At 39.5% G+C, this 20,763-nt stretch overlaps 1 protein-coding gene across 4 annotated transcripts; it reads right to left on the bottom strand.

Moving 5' to 3' along the window:
* Positions 1-404: 404 nt before the first annotated feature.
* On the bottom strand, positions 405-19,469 carry si:ch211-51c14.1 (protein kinase C and casein kinase substrate in neurons protein 3). 4 transcript variants are annotated; one of them, XM_028599990.1, is made up of 11 exons: positions 19,190-19,469; positions 18,715-18,814; positions 16,839-16,906; positions 11,000-11,156; positions 10,567-10,802; positions 9,518-9,673; positions 4,833-5,008; positions 2,679-2,799; positions 2,478-2,548; positions 2,252-2,331; positions 405-1,750 (listed from the first exon to the last, which is right to left on the bottom strand). In XM_028599990.1, exons 3-11 carry the CDS (start codon positions 16,896-16,898, stop codon positions 1,641-1,643), a joined length of 1,167 nt encoding a protein of 388 aa, XP_028455791.1. In that variant the 5' UTR covers positions 16,899-16,906; positions 18,715-18,814; positions 19,190-19,469; the 3' UTR covers positions 405-1,640. The 4 variants fall into 4 exon arrangements, with proteins under 4 accessions (XP_028455791.1, XP_028455789.1, XP_028455788.1 ...); XM_028599988.1 differs by lacking the exon at positions 18,715-18,814; XM_028599987.1 differs by lacking the exon at positions 19,190-19,469 and having other exon boundaries at positions 18,715-19,010.
* Between the last annotated feature and the right edge of the window lie 1,294 nt (positions 19,470-20,763).

Here is a 20,763-nt window from a genome sequence, read left to right as displayed (position 1 = left end):
TAGGGTTGGGTATGTTTTGGTTTTTTTTCGATACCAGTGCTAAAGCGATACTTTTAAAGTTAAAAAAAATGAAGAAAAAAAAGAAGGGTACTAAACAACAGTCGGCAACTTGTTTATTGCTAAGGCTGTGGTCAAAATTAAAGATTTAATAATAATGTAATAACTATAACTTATAACAATAACTTATTTCACCAGTAAATTGCGGTTGAATGACAAAAACAACCACCAGATGGGAAAAGGGTATTTTACAATAACATTGAATGCACCACAAGGGTACCTGTTTTAACGCACCATCTGTGTTGTTTAATTCCGACAATGGCAGCTGCTGCTGCTGCAGTGTTGGAATCCTCTACAGTGAAATACAGTCACACTTTACACTGTTTAACGTTAGCTGTCAGCCTTTTAACCGTGTTTAATCCAGCTGCTAGCTAAAGGTAGGCTAACGTTACCTGCTGTCAGGTGTAGTGTAAAGTCAGGCACTATATAGGTACCTCAGAGTCATTATACCATGGTCTCTGACAAGATATAAACAGGCTTGTTTAAAAGTTATGTTTAAATTTTCATTTATTTTTAATGTTTGTGATGTAGCATAAAGGATAAGTATTTTTGTCATAATTCCCTGCAGTACCTTTATACCTGTTGACAGTAAGCATTATGGGGGATTTCCACTTTAAGATTATAACCACCACCATCCAGCTAATCAGTATCTTCTGTGGCCATTATACATATTTTATTAGCTAGAAAACTAGTCATCAACACAATAGGCACCGGAATTTTGTTTTCACAAGTACATCTGAGATGTTGCATGCAGTCTCCAGGTCAGTTTGGCAGTTCTTCAGAAACCTTTCACATACAGTATGTGTCATAGCATAACTTGTTAATATATCGATTATAGCCACTTTAAGTACACAAGATAACAAATAAGACAGCACTTGAGCTCCTGGAATGTGTGTTGATGCTGCTAGGCTAGTACTTCCCCCTATACCTGACACAGAGGTGAAACTAATGTCAATCTTCCCAATTCATTGTGTATTTGAGAGCAAACGACCATATTCCTAAGTGTTGAACTGTTCCTTTAAACCACAAAAAAGAAGAAAAAACAGGTTATCTACTTCCATAAAGCTGACTCCACTTGTACAGCTGCTTTGGATTAATTATAATCACAGTACTTTCTCCATATGTTGAGAGGCTTTGTGAGCATTTTAATAGAAATGTGTCGAGGTGAAAAATAAAAAAAGCCAGCTTAAGGAAAATAGCTGTCTTGTAATGCAATTTCAGCACCAAATGGCTCATTATATAAGAGCACGTTTTTACATTAAAGCATTGTTTATCATATGGCTTCAATACAAGTGGTCTATGCATACTGTATATATTAAAACATTTCTCAAAATCCTTCAAGAGATTATACAGCCTGGATAGTTTTAAAAAAATCTCTATATGCTAAAATATCCTCTGAAGTGCTCTTAAGTTCATACGCTCATCACAGACCAGATCTTTGGCTAACAGCTACTTGGCGTTTTTTTTGTACAGCATTGGTTTTAGGTTTCTGACATTTAGTCATTAAACCAGGTTGTGACTTCCACAGTAAAACAAAGCACATGATGTAACAAGATCTTTCATTTTTAGTTTAGATGCACTAACTACACCACCTCAACATAGTTGGCTGGGTAAAGCCCCTCACACCCGCCGTCCTTCATCCCCCGACACCAGCCCTGATCATCCTCATCCTCGATCTTCAAAAACTCCTCACCTGCCGGGAGATGGAATTAAAAATTAGGGTTACCACTACTTATTTTCCCTCTCGATTAAACTGCAGATTATTATCTCAACTAATGGTTTGGTCTATAAAACAATAACATCAAAGTTTCCCAATGCTCAAGTCGATGTCTTCAGATTGCTTGTTTTGTCCTAAACCCAAAAATACTAAATATAACATTATAGTAGACAACTACTCACATTTTAGAAGTTGTAACCAGTCAATTTTTGGCAAAAAATTACTTAAACTTTTATATGATTGTCATATAATAGTTGCTTATTAATTTTCTGCTGATCAACTACTTGATTATTCCACTAATTGCTTCAGCTCTAAAAACACAGACAGTGGAATGGACGACAAATACACAATTGAAATATAAATAGATAGTATGCCAATTTACAAGAATTTTACACAACAATTCTGTATAGTGTTTATAATTTATGCAATACACAGTGCAGTTCAGTAAGTTTTTCAGGATGGTATGTGTGTGTTTACCTGCTTTAAATGACAGCTCATCTGTCTCCTGGCCAACATAATCATACAGAGCTCTTACTCTCACTCCTCCAATCATCACACTAGAGGAAGAGAAAGAGACAGAAAGAACAAAGAAGGGACAGAGAGACAGATCTGATCAGCTGAACACCAACAGCTACACAGCATCAAATCACAATAAAAACACAAACTTGCATAGAACAATTTCCTTTGGGATAGAAGTACTCACCTCCTCTCTGTTGTTCCTTTCTTTTCTACTTCTTTCTTCCCTTTTTTGGTTTTCTTCTCGGCCATCCATTCCTAAAAAAAACATTTGTACAAAATAATTACTAAACATTTAACCTCAGACCAAAAAACAGACTACAAAGAATTGTACTTTGCATTGATTTTGGTAATAGAAATGGTTGTAGATGGACAAAAACTTAGGTACCTGAAAGTGAGGCCAGTCGGTGGGCATACCGGGCCCGTAGGTGTTTTTCCACCAGCGAAGATCCTCATGCTCATCAATGGCCATCAGTGTGTTGTGGAGCTCATTGTATACGGCCCTCACACTAAATGAGTGGTGGAGAGTAAATAAGAGAACCTAAATTGAGATTGATACATATTTTAGCGGAGGCAAACCAATGCAAAGCTGCACTAGATATACTGATCCAAACAATACAGAGCTGTTACCCATTACCTATTTCAAAAAACTTCAACTAACATTTCAACTGCTTCAAGCCTCTACACAAGTGATAATTCAACTAATTCTTACTCTTTAACTGACAGTTTAACAGCTGTCACTGGTTACATATCAACAGACGCTTGAATTATTTACACTGCACACACTTCAACTATCTCTGGCACTGAAATGTTACTCTTACTCTTTAAATCTAACTAAAACAGAAGGAGTCTCTGTCTGTATGTCTGTCCTTTGATTTTCTCAACAATCGTTCATCTGATTGACTTCACACTTGTCGGGTGTAATAATGAGGACCCAAGGAAGTGCAGTGTTGAGTGCAAGCTCTTGAGATTGACGAGACATATTTATATATATATTTTAGTAGTGCGTTTTGTACACACTATGTAGTGTATTGAGAGAGGACTCATATTAACTGTTACACTGCCGAATGGCATGCTGGGTAGCTACAGTTTGCTCTCTGTTGCTCGCTACAGAAGGATACATTCAAGAATAGATGAAGAAAGAAAGATCGTAGAAACCGGAGAAGTTACATTGTTGCAAACTCAAACATTTCAAGCATCAGCAATGTAACGTTTGGAATGAGCGCTTTAGTTCCCAGAATTAGCCTGGTCCCAAATAGCTAGCTGTTAGAAAATGACGTGTATCTAGCATTGCTAAGGGACACAAATTGGCAGGTGTATTGCTCAGGACCCAATGAAGCCCAGTGTCGAGTGTGAAGTTGTTTGGATGAGCGGTGCTTGAGAAAGCTGCAAGTAGCAATAGCAGAGGCCAAGCAATCAGCCTGTTCTGAACAGGCACATTCTGAACGGGCACTGCACTAGTTATTATCAAACCGCCTTAACTTCAGTAACACTGCATCTGCTTTTATAGCTTAGACATTGACTGACATTTCAGCTGCTTTTCACCGGTTTCAAGCTCTTGCTATACAACTGTTAGCTCTTTTAGCATTTGCATACAAACTTACAATTTAACTGCGGCCCACAGGACTTAAACCTGCAAAATTTCCAATGTTACACTTCAACTTATTTTATCAGCTTTCCACTTTTACACTTCAACACACACTTCAAACTCAGGGCTTCCACTTAAACTTACATTTAAAGAGATTGGCCAGCAGCATTAGCTTAATCTATTTTAAAAAAGAATGCTCCCCACTTTACACTGATTACACTCTAATGGTGAATATGTTGACTCACCAAACACAGGTGTTAAGTGAGCCAAAAAAAGTAGTAAAGAGTAAAGAAGCTGCAAGCCAATTTAAAATATGCTTCACATTTCTGCTGTCAGTTTGTCAACAATGTTATTTTCTATATTAAAACATCAGCCAATCAGCCTAAGACAGAAAAATTGTGACAGTCTACTTTAAGGGGTGCTTGTAAGGTTTTACAATGCATCATAATCTGAGCATGATATAATCAACACAACATGCAGGAATTTGGTAGGATGAATATTTTATGTGGCAGCTGTATATTTAATAGCAGGGTATTCATTTTAATTTAACCTGCTGATATTCCTCTGATGCTTATACTGTAACCGTAGTGTATTGAAATGTCTAATTGGCACATAATCAACTTGCTCTGCCATTCAGGGCATATGAAGCAAAGCGTTACCCCAAAATTAAGCAGATTAATAGAGTATATAATTTCTCTCATCTACCCTATATCCCCCCGTGGCCTCTACATATTTCATAAAGTAATTAAGTCTTTGCTATTATTTCCTTTATTGAGAACACTCATATGGCCTATGTAGTGGAACAACTTTTAATAATGCCTCAATTACATACTTAGCATTACTGTAAATACACAGCTGTTTTACCACCACACATTGATTGTCATATAATTAGCACATACAGCAACTTACAACAACCTTACAACCAACATACACATGCAAAGCACTGTGGTTCACCTCTCGTTGTTGGTAATGTCCAGGTGTTTGTGGATGGAGAGGAAGGCTTGCTTGAGGAAGACAATCCTCTTGCGCTCCTCATCCTGCGATTGGTCAAAGATGGACTCCATCTCCTCCATGTAGCGTGGAGCGTAGCGGTTCACCTCCTCAAGGACTTTTTCATACCGGGCCCGAACCTGTGAACATTTAGAAACACTTTCACACACTGGTCAGGGAATCATTGGCTCTCACTGTAACATAGTCATACCCAAACCCTAACCCGAGACAAAGGTTAAACTAAAACTAGACTGACAACTAAATTTGAATACAGGAGTTTGAAAAATCAAAACAACAAGCACCATATTATATCTAAAAGAACTAAAATAACAAAATTGCTCATGGATTGTCAATAGTTTTGTTTTGATTAGTGATGGGACAACTGACTCTTTTACGGGAGTCGGTTCAACCAGACGGTCGTTGGTTGGCCTACCGAGTTAATAGATTCGGTCACCGGTTCGCGTGCCCTCGGCGGCGGGGGGGTGATCGCTTTTAACTTTACATAACTATCAAGATAACATTACATGTATTTGTATGATATAGGCCTAATACTTTCTCCTTGGTAATGTAACATATGAATTTCCATGAACACAATTCTAAAACATAAAGGCTTCTGCTATCGGTTGATAACTCAACTTGCCGAGAACCTAGACACCAGTTTGATTACATGACTCATGCATTAGGCACGGTTACGGTCTCTTTCAGTAGCCTGGTGCACAGTCTACTGGTGACAGCCTACCTATCACGTAACAAACATTTAACTTAACATAACTCCTAAGATAACATGACGTGCATTTGTATGTGATATCCATCAATAATGTAATCTATTAATTTGTATGTTCACAATCATCTAAGATGCACGAGAAAGGCTTCTGCTATCGGTTGATAACTCAAACTTGCCGAGAACCTAGACACCCGTTTGAATATAGACTCGTGCCGTACCCTCGGTTACGGTCCTTACGGTCTCGTTCAGTAGCCTGGTGAGCGGTCTCCTTGTGATAGCCTAGCCTAGCTACCACGTAGCAAAATTCACTTCTCTAACATTTAACTTAACATAACTACCAAAATAACATGACGTGTATTTGTATGTGATGTTGATAATGTGTGAATTGCCGTGAACACAATCCTCTAAGATGCACCAGAAACAAGGTTTGGTTAATAACTCAAACTTGCCGAGAACCAAGACACCGCTTGATTACATTAGACTCAAGCGGGCCGGCCGGTTGCACGGTCATTAGACTAGAGCGGGCCTGCCGGTTGCACGGTTACATTAGACTCGAGCGGGCCGGCCGGTTACACGGTTACATTCGGTCTTGTTCGGCATTGGGTCTAGGTAGCTCATTTCCTGATTGATTCTACCACCACCAATCCAGTCCATTGGAGGCGCTAATGAGCTATTACTACACAGTAGCAGAAGAATACCAGCTACACAACGGCCAACCATTGACACTGGCACGTATGAAGTAAAAGAAAAAAACAGGAGTGAGTCGGTTCATTGACGTATGGCACTCAATTCTCCCGGCTCAGTGACACGAGTCGGGTTAATTAACCGGCTCTTCGGTCAGTTCGTCAACACTAGTTTTGATGCAGTTCTCCATGTGGAAAACCTATATTTCCTTCTTGGAATTTCACTTCAAATCTGAATTAAAATGTTCTACACAAACCACCATTTCCTCCCACTACACTGAATAGTTTACATTCATTTTTGCTTGTTCTTCCCTGCCTTTTCAGAAATCAGAAAAGGGTTTATTGCCAAGTAAGTAACACTTACAAGGAACATCCTTGAATATTAATTTGAAATGTTGTTGGCATTGCTGTAGGTTTCTTGGCGCCACAGATTGTTGGTCTGTGAAATAGCCTAAAACAGGCGCCGGAAGGTGTGTTGCATCATTGCGAACTTGTGTGTGTGCAGATACAAACAACTAGGGGACTGTAAGAGAAATTGTGTTTGATCCAGAGATGGGGACTCAAGTCTGAGACTCGGACTCGAGTCGCACTTAAGTTGCACAAACAGTACGTTGGGGAAACGTATGACGAGCTGCATGTCCCCTGCCCCTTGCCATAATGTAAATGTAACGCATGCACTATGCCTATGTGCACGGACTCACATAAAAAAAAATGCATTGACGATGGCGACACCAAGTCTTCTTGGAGTTTTGCTTTCATTAACTAGTAGAACTACTTCACTAGGCCTACTGTACTCAAGTACTAAAAGGCTGTATCTGTTCTCCTACTTCCACTTTTACTTGAGTACATATTTTCGATGAGTTTAATACTTTTACTCCGATACATTTTTTATGTGCTGCATCGTTACTCGTTACTGTTGTGAATTCCTCACGCTACGGAGACTGTGTAGGTTAAAGTGTGTAGTTACGGCTAGGTTAATTACGTTAATTAGTTAGTTAGTTAATTTCGTAATTTACGTAATCCCCGAGATCGCGTTGTGTTTCTTTTCATTACGGTTGCCCGTTCAGAAGTCAGAGACGATCTAAGTTTGTACTCTTTCTATTTAGCTATTGTTGCAGCAGATTAATCTATTCCTGAGTTGTTCCAGTCTGCAGTGAGTCCTGAATGTTAACGGTTTGACCCTGTGATGTGAAGCTGCTAGTTTATCTATATCTTGCTAGCTTGCTAACTTTCCTGTACATCACACGTTACTAGCTAGTGTGTGATATGTTTTTGGGGGCTTTAATCGTTACTGTGCTGGAGAGGATGTTCATTTTACTTGCACAGTGTGATAATTTTACATTTTACTTCAGTATTTGTTAATATTGGTTATTGTTAATATAATAATAATATATTTAATATTTGTTAATTCCTTTGGCTACAGCCTAAGGCTAAACATTTTAAATAATCATTTTAATAATCAAACTTGACTGCTTTCTTTAATAACTAAATAACACAATACTTGTACTTTTACTTTCAGTACTTGAGTAGTAAATTTTAAAATAAATGCAATACTTAAGTATAAAAAATGTTGAATACTTTAGTACTTCTACTTAAAGGAACACGCCGACTTATTGGGAATTTAGCTTATTCACCGAAACCCTCAGAGTAAGACAAGTCGATACATATCCTTCTCATCTCCGTGCGTGCTGTAACGCTGCTTGACGGTTCAAGCATTAGCCTAGCCCAGCACAGATCCTGCAGGTAAATGGTTCCAACTAGCCTACTGCTCCGAATTGTGACAAAAGTGACAAAATAACGCCAACGTGTTCCTATTTACATGTTGTGATTTGTATAGTCACAGCGTGTACAAAAAACAACGTAATATGAGACACAGCCATCTTCTAACAGTAAACAAACCGGGAACTATATTCTCAGACAGGCTTGCTGCGAGCATATCACTCCGCCCAAGTACTATATTCTTCCGCCTGAGAATATAGTTCCCGGTTTGTTTACAGTTAGAAGACGGCTGTGTCTCATGTTACGTTATTTTTTGTACACGCTGTGACTCTATAAATCATAACATGTAAATAGGAACATGTTGGTGTTATTTTGTCACTTATTCGGAGCAGTAGGATTGCTGGAACCAGTCACCTGCATGTTCTGTGCTGGCCTGATGCCGCTGGAGCCGTCAGACAGCATTACAGCACGCACGGAGATGAGAAGGGTATGTATCGACTTGTCTAACTCTGGGGGTGACGGTGAATAAGCTAAATTCCCAATAAGTCGGCGTGTTCCTTTAAGTGTGGTGCTTAAAGAGCACTTCAACTTCTACTCAAGTCACTTTTTTGATAGAGCACTTGTACTTTTACTCAAGTATGGGTCTCTAGTACTTTATACACATCTGGTAAACAGTGGCAGTAAGCGAACAGCTACATGCAAGGTGCGTGGCACCAAGATAAATGATGCCGGATCAACAACGTCGAACTTCATCATCTCTTCATCTGGGTGCATCTCAAAACGCACCCAGATAGGTCAGTCACTTGCTAATGTGAAAGAGACGTTAAATTTAGCATATATCGTCACAGGTAACAAGCTAACCATCGCAAAGTGTTGTGCTAATGCTGGGAACAGGCAAATTGTATCTTTATAATTGTATCCATATGATGTGACAGACTTAGGTTAATATTTCACCAGGTCCGAGGGCTAGAGGGATGTGTTAAGTAGCAGAAGATTAGTTGAAGACTTGAGACTTGACTTGGACTCGTGGCAAAAGACTTGAGACTTGACTTGAACTTCCAAAAAATGTCTTAAATACATCTCTGGTTTGATCATACACATGTAATCATGTTAACTTCCCTTGTGTTTGATCATGCTAATTCCTGATTGCATTGTTGGCCACCTGTATGTCATCAGAAGATCCTGAGCTCTCATGAGAACTTTGTCTTGAGAATAAAGGCATGCAAGATACTGACTGAAAGAAACAACCTCGACCAGAGGGGGAGGACCAAGCCAAGGTATAAGGAGAGACTGCAGTTTCCCATTGCAGTGTATATTACAAACTAACCTTTGTCTTGTGTACCATGCTCTGACAATACTGTAAGAGATTATTGTCTCAACAATTACAAAATTGCCATGACAGGGCCCACTCACGAAAACTCCACAGAGTGCCTTTAATCATTTCAACATTGCAAGTCTGGAGATGAACTGATGGAACAGATCATCATCAATCACCCCAATGAAAATGACAACATGTTGCTTACCTTCTCTGCCTCCTGTTGAGCCAGCTCTCTCTCCTCCTGGATCTTCTTCTGTTTGTCAATGGCAACATCTGGGTTCCCCTGAGAGTGTTCCTCTCTTTCCCTGGCTGCCTGCTCCTTACGGCTCACTTTGTGGTACGCCCGCCTGGCTTTATCCAGCTGTGGACGAACCAAAACACACTTATCTACAGTTGTGGATGGATAATGAAAATTCAGGACAAAGGAAGGTGTGTCTGTCTACATGTTTGAGTTTTCATCACACCATCAACAATCTCATCCGTTCAAAAGCAATTCAACCTGTAAAGATAATTTTGAAAACTGTGATGCAACTGGCTTTGAAAAGCATCTTGCTGATACCCAGAATACAATAATGGTGCATTAGTTCTCTGTGGTCTAAATATAGACTTGAGACTGAATTGAGGCCATTTACTTAATGAGTATCCATTTGTGATGTTGCAGTTGATTTTAGTATGTATGAAGTATTGATTCCTTAAGAAAATATGTAATTCTGCTTTTGATGGATGTCCTCTGGTCCGTAGCTGCTCTCAAATCACAGAGAAGCACAGATTGTGAAACTACAGATGTTATTTCATCGTTACTTATTTAGACATGATTATTTAATGTAATCAAGATAAAGTTTTCAGGGACTTTCAGTATTTTATCTTCCAGATATTGCTGTTATGTACTGTATAATGTATATATTTTAGTATACATAGTGTATTGTGTGTCAGTCATTTCCTCTTTGACAATAGGTTCTGTTGCTGCAACTTTACTTTACTCACTTTAAATTATACATTTTGATTTTTGATTTTTGTCCTAACAGGACTTCTTCTCAAAGGAGAACACAGAACAATCTACAGAACAGATATACAGTATATGCTGTTACAGACATAGGTAGGTAGATAGGTGCACTGCAGGTTTATCAGAAATGTACATCTTTAAATGTGACTCTGTCATCCAGAATATCCGCCTGAATTCATTTTTTTATATCACAATTTCAGACTAGAGCTTTTTAACACTAAACCTGGCTTTTGAATCTGAAAATTTTCGACCTTTTTAAGTCGTTTGGCCCACGGCTTCTGAGCACGCGTGAAGCCCATCTCAATGTCCTGGGACTCCTTAAAGCCTCCAAATAACTTCTTGTGGAAGGTGTCCTTCTGCCAGGTCCTGACCCGGTCTCCATCCTCCGACACCAAGGAGCGACAGATGGAGGCGTGTAAGGAGGCCAGCCGGTCAGCTGAAGACAGAAAACACTGCCAAGCCTTCAGGAGAGATCCGTATAAAGGACCTGAGAGAGGAGGACCAGGGAATCACAAATTACTAAATGTTCTTTGTCCTTTAGAAACAATTCGGATGACGAGCCAATATTTACATTTAAGAACAAATCAAAACTAGAAGGTATCTATTACCATCTCTCATCATATTATATGATCACATTTTACATGCTGTGTAGACAAAATCTTGGGTTGAAGCTACAGTACTTACTGGAGTCCACTACTGGCTTCCACTTGTTGCTCCATTCACTGAGCTGCTGGGCGTACTGCCTCTCCACGCGAGCTCTCTCTTGGAAACATGCCACTATGTCATTACAGGCCTGGAAGGCATATTCTGTTCGCTTCACAGTGGGCTGATAGTTCCCAGGCTGCCAGGACACAAAGAGAGAGGAAGATCTACTGTTCACACAAAATAAACAGGGAGATTTAATGGACTTGGTGCTTTAAACCCTGATATTAATATCCAACAGCATAATCATTTTTGGGGGGATTGAAAAAGCCAAAAGATGTTTTGCCAATATTCAAAACAGTCTTTTAGTTTTTCTTTGTAGTTTTACCTTTTCAATTTAAATGCCAGTGAATACACAATTGTACATCTGCTCACAGATGTGGCAACAGCATGTAGTCAATATAAACTGATTCAGACAAATTAATTTAGAAACACTGAAACTGTTCAAGCCAGCATGACTCCTCTACTCTTACAACTACTACTGCTGCTACTTATACTACTACTACTGCTACGTATACTGTTAACATTAATGTCAGTACCGTGAATACTACTTTTACTTCTACTAATAATAGCGTTCTTGAAATGAAGTACTACATGTACTGCTACTACAACCACAACTGCCACCACTAATACAAGTAATACAAAATCCTTTACAGCTATCATTAGTTGCAGTAGTCCTTTTATTATGATTTCTAATTTAATTAAATGTATACATTTATATATTTATAGTGTCAAATCATAACAGACATTATCTCTGGACACTTTACAGATAGAACAGGTCTAGACCACACTGTATAATTTACAGATACTTAACAATTAGAGCATGCATTTGGTGTGACAGCGGCGAGGAGAACTTCCTTTTAACAGGCAGAAACCTCAGACAGAACCTGGATAGAATTGGTCCAAGCACAGAACTTTGAGGAACACCATGGCACATCTCGTTTGTGTGATCCGTACAAAAACTGAAGTGCAAAAAATTTAATTTTCCGTTTTACGTGAGGTTATTTGCCAGGTGCAGTAACTTTCTGTAGTCTCTTCTGGAAGTCTGGCAACTGTTCTCTGTTTCCAGTCTTTATGCTAAGCTAAGCTGACAGGCTGTTGGCTCCAGCTACATATTTACTGTTCAGATGTGAGAGTGATATTGATCTTCTCATCAAACACTCAGCAAGAAACTGAATAAGTGTATTTCGTGAAATGTTGAGCTATTCCTTTAATGATTGCTCTGTTCCATTTAGGTGTCCCAGTCAGTCGTGCCAGTTAAACAGCATGTACAAGTCTTTGAACTGGAACCGGCACAGCAAAATGGAAGCATTATTATTGAACATAAAGCAGTCCCTATTGGTCTGTATCACATTCTCTGGTCAGTCAGTTTTAACAAGGTCCAGCCTGCATCCTCATCTCCTTTTACAGCTGTGACACTGCTGCAGCCATCGAAGGTCAAGACCCACATGCCACAAGTGACACTTTACTGGCATTAGGTTTCCTGTGGTAAACTTTAATGCTGGCAGCAGCGCAGGGTGTGGTCAGTGGACATGAGGACGAAAAGACGGACAGAGAAGGAGGACAAGAGGGCAGCAGAAGGCAAGGCCCTGAGAGTAATAACACATCTGAAGCAAATGTGTTGTTTGTGGATGTGGTATTTGGAAATCTCTCTGCAATTTTCCTGGCAGCTACCGTCAGCTCCTACTCAGCACTCACTCCTACTCTCTTTTTCACTTTCTGTCAGACCCTATCTGTTTGTCACTGACACATTTAGGCAGCTGGTTGAACATTTCTGGACACCATATATGTTGTCATGTTGTGTTAAGTCATCTGAGGCAATGCATTTATTGTAAATACCATTAGATTAATGTATAATAAGTAAGCAGAACTTTCTCACGGCAGATGATTACCACTTGTCAAACAGGTGTATGTCTGTCTTATAGGTGATGCAAACACCGTCTGCGTGCCTTTCATATACACACTCAGTGTACAGCTTTTCTCAGTTCCTTTACGCTTTTTGATATTGTAAGACACAATGCTCTTACTTTTATTTTTTATTTTCTTTGGCAAAATTATCTGCAAGATGATATTTCCCTCTTCAGAGTTGCTCACTCTCAACTACGAGCAGACCATTTGTCAGAGTATGCAACCAAAGACCTAAATCTTAATTTTTTCTACACTAGTTGTTTTTTCACAACTAATTGACAAGGTCTTCGATCCTAATGGGACTCTTAATTAGTTGTTAATTAAATGGTGCATCGGAAAGGTCAAACAGTTAAGTCTCTATGTCAAAGCATGTCGGTAATGCTAGCAGACAAATATGCAGTAGTTTTTTTTGCTAGAGGTAGCTTTAGATAGATTAATCAATATGTAGGACAGTGAAGTAGTAGGCAAATGCAATTCTTAATTCAATATTGCATGTTTTCAATTTTTAGCTACTTGTGTTTCTGCTTTGTTGTAAATGCATTGTTAAGATATGTGATAGTGTATTTCCTGTATGAATAATTTTTGTGTCCATTCACACTTTTAAAGAAATATTTTTGCTTTCATTTGCTACCTGGTGTGTCACCTGGTCGTCAAGTAATTTAAAATACTTAGAAGTTAGAATACAGCATGTATGAAAACCTGCACCTACGACTGTAAAGGTGATTTATTTTCATACTAACAGCCTTCAAAGAAAGCATAGCACTCAAATGTGCTTTTAATGAAACACTGGTTTTCTTTTACTCTAATCAGAATCAATTGGGGTACTTCTCATCAGTGGCCCCCGTTTCTCTCTCTCTCCTTCTTCCTTACTTTCTTTCTTTCTGCCTCTGTTGTGGTTTGTACTGACTCTCCTCACTCGTCTGAGAATTAAACAGAAACAGCTGAGGAATCCAGTTTGAGGCCAACGGCAACGCTGCAGAGACCCAGTTGGCCAATCTCTGAGGCAGATGCAAATCCGCTACTAGAGAATCTGTCCAAGCAACAAAACGCAGTATCAAAGAAAATGGCCACGGTCCTCCACTGAAAAATCACATTTCACGAATATAATGGATCCTATCCAGAGTATAAAGCGTGTCAGTGCACAGAAAGAGGGGTGAGAACCACGAGCAGAATAGTACAGCATCAGCAACAGTATCAAGCTACTAATGGTTGCACTAAAATTTTGATATAGTCTAGCAGTAGTAGCAGTAATAGCATAAGTGGTTGTAGAAACAATGGCAGCAGTAATTTAGTATGAGTAGTAGCAGCATAGTAGTAGTATTACAATAACGGATGTAAAAATAGTAGAAATAAAATCATGCCAGCTTTTATATCTATGTCCTTCCAAAGTGCTTTTAAACCAAATATAGATCAATACAAAACAAAACGGATCCATTTCATGAGACACTTCAAAGCGTTCAACAACAGATTTAAAGAACAGACAGAATTTTTTGTCTTAAAACAATGAAGAGGCTAATTAGTCCAGTCAAAAATTGACAGAGTCTGATTCAGAGATTTAAAAAAACAACTTAGAAACAGCAAAAGGATGTGTTTAGAGACACACAACATGAGAGTCTGACCATGCCAGGGTTCACAGAATGTCTCTATATAATCAGTAGTGAGTAAAGAGGACAGTAGTAGTGTAATATGGGCCCAGGGCTGAGTCTGATGCATCACTGCAGCATGTGTATTAGTATGAATAGTACACTTGTATACTCTATAGAATGCACTGTGATTGCAAATTTCTTTAAGTGGTGGTGACTTTGCAAATCCAAAACAAAAGAGCTTAAGTTGCAGTATAATGACAGACGGCCCTTGAGCACGGCGGCAGGATGACACAGACGAGAACTGGCCTGGAAACACATCCAACACAACAGGAGGCTGCCAAAATTACAGGAGGGGAGAGATGAAAGTGGTACAGCACATCGAGGCCAGCGGGAAACAAAGCCAATATTAAAGCGGTAGCACACTCAAATTAGATAGTTGGGCACTTTGAATGTGAAGTGTTTACAGCTTTAAAACATTGTGACAAAACACAACTGTGTCCTGTAAACAGAGTGCAGAGCATGGATGCTTTACAATAACTGGATACAGCGTTCAAGGCTGAACCCCGTTCATTCCTATAAGAGTTCAATGGTGCATGAAGCCAAAAAAGTATAACTTCTGCGAATAAAAAGACCTGGATGATCTATAGTGGTCTGTTAACTTGAATGGGGATTCAATGGTTTAATTGCACGGGTCTTCCAGACTTTCCAAATGTTATTGGATCAATGGATCAAATACTGATAGTGAAACAAGTCATTTCGCAGTGGTTGTGACGTTTAAAAAAAGGTATCCACTGATCTACAGACTCCTCCTTCGCCATGTAAGTCTATGGTGAAAAGTTTTTTTGGGCCAGAGTACATCACGTGACAGACACGTAAATTGTTATTCCACTGTTTGGCTGCTATGTCCATTTGGCTTCAAAGCCCAGCGCACTTCCTAGGAGCCTGTCCTGAGGAGTTTGTTACAGGTGCTGAATTGGAGTAAATAAGATTTAGGCAATTTAGAACTACAAAGGTTATTTATCACAACCATTTCTTAAAATGTACGCATAACCTTACTGTCAGTGTAATTCATCATGTGTTATTATGTCTTGTGAATTACTCAATAAAATCCTGCACTGAAAGCATTACTGCTGATAACACTGTTGGAATTATTGTTTATTGATGAAAAGTGATATATGCATGCACTATTTATTTACTGTGTCACCTATTTATTTTATTCTGATTCATTTTCACCTCTTTTCTTTATTTTGTCTAGGTTTGAGCTATGAATGAAAGCCCCCCACACCCGCCTTTAAATGGGTTTGTTTGAGTTTTTCCTTATCCGAAGCGAGAAAAGAAAAAGAACAGAGGGTGTCGCATGTGGTACAGATTGTAAAACCCAATTTGTGATATTGGGCTATACAAACAAAATTGACTAGACTTGAACTTGATACTGGTTTTGCCCTCAGCAGTCTTTGTTCTGCCAGTAAAGTTCACTGTGTGTGTCACTTACTTGCTACATTCTTAAATCTTAATCTTTTATTCTTAATCTTAATCTTTTATTGACTGTTGCTTTATACAACATGGTTGAGATCTTATTTAAGAGAATAGTTGGACATTTTGGGAAATGGGCTTATTTGCTTTCTTGCGAGAATTAGATGAGTAGATCAGTACCACTCACATGTCTTAGCTTAGCACAGACTACAAACAGGGAACAGCTAGCCTTGCTCTATCTAAAGGTAACAATTCCACCTACCAGCACATTTTAAATCTCCATAATCATCATTTGACTTCAGCAAAGACTTCAGGAAGTCATCAAACGTGTACTTCAAGTCACTTTGGACAAATTAATGTACTAGCAGAAAAAAGATGAAAGATCTCTCATCTCTGTATAGGATGTGACCACTTTTCCTTATCCAGCAGAAGACACAACAAATAAAAACATCATGCAGCAGTGTGCTTTACCAGAACAATGATGTTGCAGAGAGCAGTGAAAATGGAAAAAAAAAAACTTGTCCTGGATCCCCAGAGACATGACCTCTGTGCTACACAGTCTACTTTGTCGAGCAAACACAGACAATCAAATACCTAATGAGCTAAGCACTATCACAAAAACCTTCCCGGAGCGCAGTTAACCCAAGCAAGGCAATTCCGACTATACAATGGTTCTTATTCACATTTAAAAATGAAAGCACAGCCTTGTTCACACTAATACGTTGCCTGAACGACAAAACAGTTTAGTCTGGTTTGACAGGAAGGTCATTGAGACTTGCAGGGGAAAAGCTATTTTGTGGATCTGCCTTTTTCTCTCTCTCGGAAGACAAACAGACAAATACACTCAGTCTTACCATCCAGAAGCTGCGACTGCAGGCATCTTCAATGCTGTTTTCTGATGGTAGCGTTGACATCCTGTTTTCTGAGAGAGTAAAGAATATATGATTAGTTCAAATTATCTCACATTTAATATGACCGTTCTTTAATCGGCTTCTACGTGTAGGTATCAATGGCTTACCTACATTTTATAACAGTTTTATAATTCAGTTCAAAACCACCAGCAAAAGTCCCTCCACATGGAATCAGTGGAGAACCAACCATGTCCTCTCAACCTTTTCTCTCCCTGTCAGATGAACTCACACACCCCTGTATTGTTAATGTGAATTGTTTTTAAAGTGGATATTTAAGACGTGGATAACAGTGGCTGTTACAATATTTATTCGGTTGCAGAAGTACCTCCTGGGGTACAAATACCTCTGGCTGGGAATCATTGCTCTAATGTACATAATTTCAATTCCAGGGTCTATGATATGAGAGCATTTGATATCCCCCTCAGATAAATGACTGATGACAGCAGGTGTAACGTGTCAGAGACTGAATCGTATAATGGAGGCTCTGTAAGCCCATTGAAGAGTTGTAGTTGCCGTTGGAAGTTGACGTGTAAAGTAAGTTTGAACCCATGAAGTGTACAGTGAATCGGACAGCGTCTCACATGCCGTAACAACATCAGTGAGCATGGAGAACCCTATCCCAGCAATCTCAGTTTTGAAACATGAGCTATCCTAAAATAAACAGGGTATAAAGGTCAACACATCCCATCATTCGCGCTCACTCACAAAAGAAACACGGGCACACTATGCAATACATAAGAAGTTCTGTCTGATGTTACTTTATGCTTGTCTGGTTCCACTTCCAAAAAAGAAACTTTTCCAGTTAAATATTTAAGCACACATCAGTTTTCCCTTCTGGCGTTTTAAACCCTTGATGCACCCGGAGCTGAACTCCATCCAGATACATCCTTCATGTCTTTCCTGCTTTTCCTCCCTGCAGCCATCTTTCCCCATGGCTCTGTTAGGCACAAAATTAGATTCAATGATTTTCCTCCACACCCTGCTGTTCACGGGGCATCATCACATGCTCCACTAAGAGCATAATGCCATGCCTCTCCCTGCCTGAATCTTCCTCAGCTTGCTTCTGTCGTGTCTTTGCCGCTGAGGTCTCATAGATTACACAACCCTGAGTTCTGCAGGAGGTCAGAAAAATAATGAATTGCCTCCCTCTTAACCCTTGACCTGGACTTCCTGTCCCCTTGCGGGCTGGCTCTCTTCTGGGTATGATAGTGTCTGTGTTTTCAGAGGAACGTGGGGGTGGGGGAGCTCTGCTGTCTCTGCCTATCAAAAACTAGACACAAGCAAATTACTTGTGTGAATTCAATCCCAACTGTAGCTTATATAAGATTAACCCTGTACGTACACACGCAAGTAACAGTCTTGGCTGACTTGCATGCCTTTCAGATATTATTTCATACTCTTTACAAGCATTAGGATCTGTAGATGTGCAATAGAAAGCGTGCTGTGCAACTCCACATCTACTGGAATCAATTCGATGCCACCATAGGCCTTTCAAATATTATTTCATAGACGTTATAATCAATTTAAACATCCTCTAGGGCTGGGATAGGCTCCGGTTTTGTTGTATCCTGAATATGTAAATAACCTTAGTCTGAGAAATAGATATAAAATGAAACAAATTGAAGTTAGAAAAGCCTGCTGGGAATTTCCAACTGGCTTTCTGATATTTGAGAGGTATATTTCACCATATTCCTAACTTGCTGACTTTCATTGAGCTACAAAAGTTAAAAGCAAGTGGTAATATATGTATTATGTACTTGCATTTGCCTACTACTTCACTGTCCTGTAAGTTCAACTCAGAGTATACTGCATAACTTACCACGTACCAGCACAGATCTAATTCCAGCAGGGGTCCTCCAGACTTTTTATAGTCTCTTGGCAGGTCGGGCAGGAAATTTGTTCCCCAGTTTTTAGAAGTCCTGAAGCAATCCAGTAACTTCCGTTAACCCAGTCCTCTCAGTATCTAAAACTCTAACTTTACATGTTAAAAACTTACAACTTACTAAAAACTAAATGTCATTTGAGTTATAAGATCCCATCTGAAGCTTCCAACCAACCAACCAAGCAACTCTTTCACCCCTGGATACTGCACCCACTATGGCACACACTCACTCCTCCCCCTGTCCCTGTTTCATCTGTCAGATGTAACTCACCACACACACATTGCATAGAGGAAATATATAGTAACAAGTGAACACACGGAGCAGAAATAGGAGCTCAATCACGCCATCAGATCTCTCTGAAATGCAAGTATACAGCCATGCAAGGATAACAAGCCGCTCACAGTTGCTTACCTCTCTAAATGTTGGGGCCCTTTCTGCTTCAACCCCCTTTTCCTTATTTTGTTTGGCAGCTTTTTTTCACCCAGTTCAATCTTTGTGCAGACTCTGAGGCTCTTTCTTTTTCTCCGTCTTGTCTTCTTTACACTTCTACTCGTCTTCTCCAACTTTGATTTTCCACTCGTTCTGGACAGTGCTGCTCCTGCTCTTCCCCTTTCTTTGGCCCACTGTTGTGTCAGATGAGTTGGCTTCTTTCTTTTTTTTTCCTCCTCTTCCCTCCTTCTCCTCCCTCACACCCTCCCTTCCTCTCTCCTGGTCTCTCTCTCTAAAACAGCTGCAGGAAATGTATTCTCTTGTTCTTTGTACTTCACCACTTGTTGAAGATCGGCTCTCTTTTTCTCTATCATTCACTCGCTTCACCTCCCTCGGAGTAGTCTTAATGAAGTGTGCTATAGTGTGTTTTTTGGGGTTTGTTTATGTGTGTGTGTGCGTCTACAGTAAGTGAGTCAGACAATGGCTGAGTCACCCAGCCTGAATCTGTCTGTATGTGTGTGTGAATTGACCTATTAACTATGTTTTACTATTTTACAAAGAAGTGCAAAGCAGCATGTCCAGATTAGAATAACTCCATCCCCTCATGCATGTCTTTATACCCCCTCTTCCTCCCCTCTACACTCCCTCGGGAGAGTTCAGTAGGTCTGCCTCCACAGCTGGAGGATACATCCGGTGTGTGTGTGTGTGTGTGTGTGTGTGTGTGTGTGTGTGTGTGTGTGTGTGTGTGTGTGTGTGTGTGTGTGTTTGTGTTTAAGGCAGAGATTCTTTGAAGTCAGAGACCCCTGAGGAAGAATTGTTCACACTCAGATATGCCGCTCTTGCTTCATGCTTTGCTTGAAACTTTGCTTTGCCAGAACATGCCATGTAAATAACTAGACAGCTGTTAGACGTTGCAAAGTTTACGCCCAGCTGCAACCTGCAAGAAGTAATCCTGTGTTAGTAATCCTATAATCAAATCTGTAAGGATACGAGGCAGATATCATGACAACACTGTGGAGAAAAAGTCAACAAGTGGATTAAGGTCCCTGTAAAGTAATGTTTATGTAGATTCATCATGCAGTGGCACAGTCCAAATCCCTATAGGAAAGTTAGAGGAATAGTATAATGATTCTAACTCCAGCTCAACCCTCTTCTTCTGGTCAGTTTTTTAAAATAAAGAATCAAAAAGAATCTTGAAACGTTTAGTAAAGTAGACACAATGTTCCCTTTGTTATAATGTATTGATGTAAATGCATTTTGCTAAAGAAAATACTGTCTCAGTACAAAGGTAACTTGTTACTCTTACAGCAAAATCACAATTTACCTTAAAGGTGTCCATTATTCATATCATACTACAAAAGTGCAAAACGTACACTTAAAATTCTGTTGATTATAAATGTGTGGGAAAGTTTACTTTGATGTGAATGAAATATTAGTTTAAGAAGTTGTTTTTGAAAAGACATATCGTAGGCCACCCACTAGGGTCCATCTGATGCAAAATAAAATTAGGCTGTTCGAGATGAGCCAGATCTGCGCAGAATCGATCACCTGCGATC

The sequence above is a fragment of the Perca flavescens genome, chromosome 15, assembly GCF_004354835.1.
Source record: "Perca flavescens isolate YP-PL-M2 chromosome 15, PFLA_1.0, whole genome shotgun sequence".
Lineage (NCBI taxonomy): Eukaryota > Metazoa > Chordata > Actinopteri > Perciformes > Percidae > Perca > Perca flavescens.
This window is presented reverse-complemented; position numbering and strand designations above follow the sequence as displayed.

Excerpts from the sequence above, each read along its gene's own strand:
- si:ch211-51c14.1 (XM_028599990.1), bottom strand. The coding sequence starts at position 16,898 with ATGTCAACGCTACCATCAGAAAACAGCATTGAAGATGCCTGCAGTCGC. Across the intron at positions 2,800-4,832 it reads GACATTACCAACAACGAGAG|TGTGAGGGCCGTATACAATG; the intron begins GTGAACCACAGT and ends CCACTCATTTAG. Across the intron at positions 2,332-2,477 it reads AAAGGAACAACAGAGAGGAG|TGTGATGATTGGAGGAGTGA; the intron begins GTGAGTACTTCT and ends CTCTTCCTCTAG.